We start from the raw sequence: 5,000 nt of genomic DNA on the forward strand, positions 1-5,000 counted from the left end.
TACGTGTAGGACACTACTTCAGCTGTCATGTGTTGTGTTTAGTGACTGGGAAGTGGGAGTGTCTCGGGGTTAGGAATCCCAGATGACAAACGGAGACTCGTGCCAACACGAGAAGCTGCCAGCACCTCGCGACTCGCGACCTGGGAGCCAGGGTGACACTGTTTGGTTGGCATGGTGATTGTCGAGCGCAAATCGTGTATAGCATACTGTGGAGGTTAATTAATTTATGATTATACGATTCGATGAGCAGAAATAAACAGCATGTGTTTGATAAACAAGTGACAATATTTATATTAACACATGGTTTCCCGTGTGTAAATGGTTTTAACGCACGACGTGGATGGATTGGAGCACGAGTGTGTTAATGCACGAGTGAAACGAGTGCATTAACGCACAAGTGCTCCATTCCATCCACGAGTGCGTTAAAACCATTTATGCACGGAAACCATGTGTTAAACTAAAATACATGCTTAACGGTGCGAATTTAAATGAAAATTAAACCTAGTCCATGCCACTAAAAAGGGCCCTTTATGGGAAATCTTAGAATAAAGTCAATGACCCTTCCGAGAAACTTCAGTCGAGAAAGTCATCACTGCACGCGCGTGCACCAATTTAAATTGGTGCACGGCTACCTTCGAATTAACGCACGGTTAATCTCCAGTGAACGCATCGTAAAGTATGTATTAATTGTAATTTGTAACTTTCTGATTTGGGAATGTAACTGCCATTAGAGTCGCTGAACCCATGTCCACTGTTCATACATACCTGTTGTTCATCATGTTGGTAGGTGTTTTTTTTTTAGGATGAAACTTAACATTTCCATCTCTGTTTTGTACCACAGTGGGTCTAAAAAGGTCCGTCCGTAATATTCAAGTCGTACCTATCTGAATCTTTTGATACAGCAAAAGTCAAAAAGCTATTCCCGGGCCTCGACCTCGTACCCTCGATGCGCTAGGTGCTATGCGGGACAGCCTATTTGCAGGCGCTTTTACTAACGCCATCTATGAACAAATATAACAACTAGCATCTGACTACGGTCAGCCCACTACACCTCATGGATAATAACGGTGCGGAACAACAGCAACAGCCCTGGCAACCGTCAGGTCGGGCCTCGTCTCACCTGCCTCCTCACTGATCTGTGTTTTCATTTCTCGGAAGCGGTCGTCATTACGTTTCCGTCTCGCCTGCCGCGTTTCCCGGTAACTGTTCTTCCTCTCCTCCGCTGGCGACAGAGGGCCGCCTGGACCGAGCTGCCTTCCACCCTGGACCTCTGCCAGCTCTGTCTGCCCCTGTCTGGTGCCGTGGAACCGTCCCTTGTGGCCAGTTTGTCTATCCGTTCGGTGAAGAGTCTTCTGGTCGACCTCAGACGTCCCCGGCTGTTTGGTGCTGCGAACCGTGCTAAAGCGTCGTATAAAGAGAAGTCTGTTGTGTTTCGTCGAATCGGTGTAGGTGTGATCTGTGGAAAAGTGCGATGTGGAACAGGCTGTCAGCTGAGTGGAGCTGAGTGTTTCCGTGGAACTGTTACCAGGTAAATGACGCACACTTGTGTCATATTTGTCGCTGTGTATTGTGTTGTTGTAAGCGGACTGCTGGTTTGAAGTCGGATTCCTTTAAAGTGAACATTAAGTGAAGGTCAAGTGAGGTCCGCGCCGTGCGCTGTTATCTGATGTGATTCTTTCCGTCCGTTTCAGTTCAAGAGGATGCTGAACAAGGAACTCAGCCATTTCTCCGAGTCGAGCAAATCCGGAAATCAAATCTCTGAGTACATCTGCTCCACTTTTCTTGGTAATGGTCCTTACTGGATCTCATTGACTTGATTTTAGGTAGAAGATATAATAAAAATTAAACTTACATGAGTTGTAAAAGTTCAACGAATGCACCGCGGAATTAGAAGTGTAACAAAAAATGCAGCGCTTGACGCATACCCATTAGGCATTACACATTCGAAATAGCTGAGAAGTAACGCCATTCGGGTCCGCAGATCTCATCAACAGATATCATCATTTTGTGCTGGAGCACTAGAAGGTTCTGGCAAACAACAAACACTCTTTGAAAATTTTCGGCGCTACGCGATGGGTGGTTCTGGTAAAGAGCTGACATATATAATTTAGTTCGAACTGGTGTCTGATGGGTTATGGCCTTATGGTTTTGACTCGCCGAGCGGCAATGGGTTAAAATGTGATTTAATGGATACGTTATCACAAGATTGGTATTAAATGCTCACATTGCCATCAACAAAGATGTAAAACGTCCTTAAATTGGATATAAATTAGCCGCACAAGACCATTCAATACCTAAACCAATGCCTGAACAACATCTTCCATGTTGAAATTTTTCTTTATAAGCTTTTAAGTTCTATTGCAGATACTACATCTGCCAAGATACCTTCGAAATTAAAATAAACGAAGAATGCAAACTATCTGAATAGATATTTCAGTAATCATGCTCTTCAAACTATGCCCAAAGTTTATACGATCCTTGGAGTCGCATGCCGTCTCTAAACGGTTTATCTAACTTCTGTAAGCTCATCCCATTTGCATAGTAATCAGTCAATAGTAATTGCACTCAGCCGGCCGGGACATTGAGTCTATCTGCCATACTCTCCAGACACCAGTTCAGACTAAAGGTCATGCATTGCAATCAACAGCTGCTTCAACGCTGTGTGCATTGTGCAACGAACACTGATCGTGAGTGTCGGCTCAATGCCCAAAGCCTGGATGTGTTTCCGACTGACCTGTAAAATGAAGTTTATGTCTGTTTGATGCCCGAGCGCAGCAATCAGCACAATATCGTTTATGCTGTCAGGTTGTGCTACCTCAGTGCAAAATATGGAAAGTTTTACTCTAGAAGCTAGTCGCCAGTGAACCAGGAAGGGCACTTCCAGTCGCAGTACGGCCGGTCCCATGAGTCCGCCTCCTTCCGCCGTCGGCCGCCGATAGCGCCGCCTCGGCTCTCCGTGCGTCTCTTGGGCACCAGTGTCGGAGCAGCCCCCCCCCCCCCCAGTCCCCCCTCCCGGCGGACCGAGCCTCCGGGACCGGCAGTGGCGGCGGGATCAATAGGAGGCCGGCGTAGTCCTGGGGCAGGTCGCGGCGCCGCCCCTCCTCACCGCCCCTCCCCTCCCGCGGCTCCGTCCTCCTCCTCGACCCGCCCCCCTCGCCTACCCACATCCCCGCCCTGCACTGACCTGACTGACCTGTCCTGGCCCTGCTCTGCCTTTTCTCTGCGTCATCTACTATAGTTTCTGGCTACATCATCCCTGCTCTTCCTTTGGACAAAGTCCATCCAGATGCAGGGACTTCCGTATCGGTCCAGTCATACCATGGTCACTTGCCATGCTTTTCGTCACCTATATTCCCTCCATACTTTTCCTGAGAGCTCTGTTTTCGGTCTTCCCGTTCCGTCATACTTTACTGCACTAAATCGTGCACGTGGACTCTCGGTGGTGAAATCTGAGCCCGCATACCTCCCCGCGGATAGATTCCTGGGCGTGCACAGTAGCCGTTACGACGTGTCGGGAATATCCATAACATGACACCCTCCACGGGCCGCAGCGCTGGAACGGGGTGGGTGTGCCCGATCTCAGGTGACCGGCTTCTGGCAACAATGACCAACAGTCCAGTGCAGCTGCACAATGGCTCACTGCACAATCACATGTTTCGGTATTCGTTTTAGGTAGGTACCAGATTCCCGTACTTTGATGTAATCGGAGGTTCCCTCTAAATTGTGCCTTTTCATGATTTTTGCATTGAATTGAGCCTTGCCTGTTTTAGCGTATTGTAGCCTAAATATTTTCTTTTTTAGAGTTTCAAGAGAGACGTGAGATCTGCACATCATAAGATTTGCCGCATTAGGAGATAGTTATTGGAGTGCGATACTGCAAAGAAACACAAATACTGGCTAAAATGTGCATTTAAGGTCACCCGGCCGGTAATTTGATTGGCTCATTGACCTAGGTGCATTCGACTAATCGAGCACCTACCACCACTCTTTCACCCCGGCTCGCGGTCACGTCGCTTCCTGCCCGCTCTCCACGGGGCACGTGCAGCCCGTGAGCGGCCAGACCCGGGTCAAGGCACGGCTCGAGCCACTCCCATCAGGCCTGGAGGGCCAGTACGTGACTTCCAATAACCGCGGAAGGCGCCGCGCCATTCGCTCATGAGGAGCCGAGAACTAGGACTACGCGTTACGCATTCGATTAGTGATGCGAACAAATAGATATTGTTATAGACCTTCCCAGAGTTGTGCCCTTAAAAATGTATGTTTGCTCAGCACGCAAATATAATGTATGTGTGTGTGTGTGGGGGGGGGGGGGGTATGTTGGTGTGATAAACTGCCTCTTGCGAAGCTGCTAAATTCTATCGCTGGTCACTACATTGGCGCCTCTCTACGCCATCGCTATCATTACAGCGTGTTTCGTCAATTTTCTGTTCCCGTGTGTCAAACACATTTTACATTATATCTCCGATTTTATCACAGACTTGCTACCCCTCCCCCCCCCCCCTCAATCGCACATATTCAGTTGCATGTGGTTTAAACGAGCTGCCTCCAGCATCCAACCCTGACATCCAACTCTCCTCCCTTGACAGACCCGCGACAGGAGATGGACATGCCGTCCCAGGAGGAGGTCGACGCCGGCCAGGGCAAGGGCAATACGACGGGCCGCTCCAGTCGCGAGCGCAGCACCATGAGCCAGATCACGGGCATCAAGAAACCGCTGTGTCACGCCAACAGCCTGCTGGCAGAGACAGTGCCCAAGTACGGCGTGGAGACGACCCAGGAGGTGGAGCTGGGGAAGGTGAGAGGGCGGACGTTGGAGAACAGGCTCGAGGAATTTGCGGGAATGGGTATAGACGCGGGAGTAATTAACTTGTATGTAAGATAATCAGTTGAACTCATGGGCAGTAACTAACAAAAGCGAGAGGGAAAGGATATATGGTGTTTGAGATAAGATTATGGAAATAACAAAGTCGGTGATTGATGTTTCACAAATACAGCGACAT

General features: G+C 48.9%; 1 protein-coding gene across 1 annotated transcript in view; it reads left to right on the plus strand.

Moving 5' to 3' along the window:
- Nucleotides 1-1,232: 1,232 nt before the first annotated feature.
- Nucleotides 1,233-5,000, plus strand: part of LOC122382900 (cAMP-specific 3',5'-cyclic phosphodiesterase-like) — a gene marked incomplete at its 5' end in the record, with an annotated part of 14,331 nt that continues 10,563 nt past the window's right edge. Inside the window, 3 exons of the mRNA XM_043368809.1 lie at nt 1,233-1,340; nt 1,692-1,785; nt 4,587-4,795. Coding sequence (XP_043224744.1) covers nt 1,233-1,340; nt 1,692-1,785; nt 4,587-4,795 — 411 coding nt within the window. The remainder of the gene's footprint in view (nt 1,341-1,691; nt 1,786-4,586; nt 4,796-5,000) is intronic.

The sequence above is a fragment of the Amphibalanus amphitrite genome, unplaced genomic scaffold (genome assembly GCF_019059575.1).
Source record: "Amphibalanus amphitrite isolate SeventyFive unplaced genomic scaffold, NRLGWU_Aamphi_draft 000150F_arrow, whole genome shotgun sequence".
NCBI classification, from domain to species: domain Eukaryota; kingdom Metazoa; phylum Arthropoda; class Thecostraca; order Balanomorpha; family Balanidae; genus Amphibalanus; species Amphibalanus amphitrite.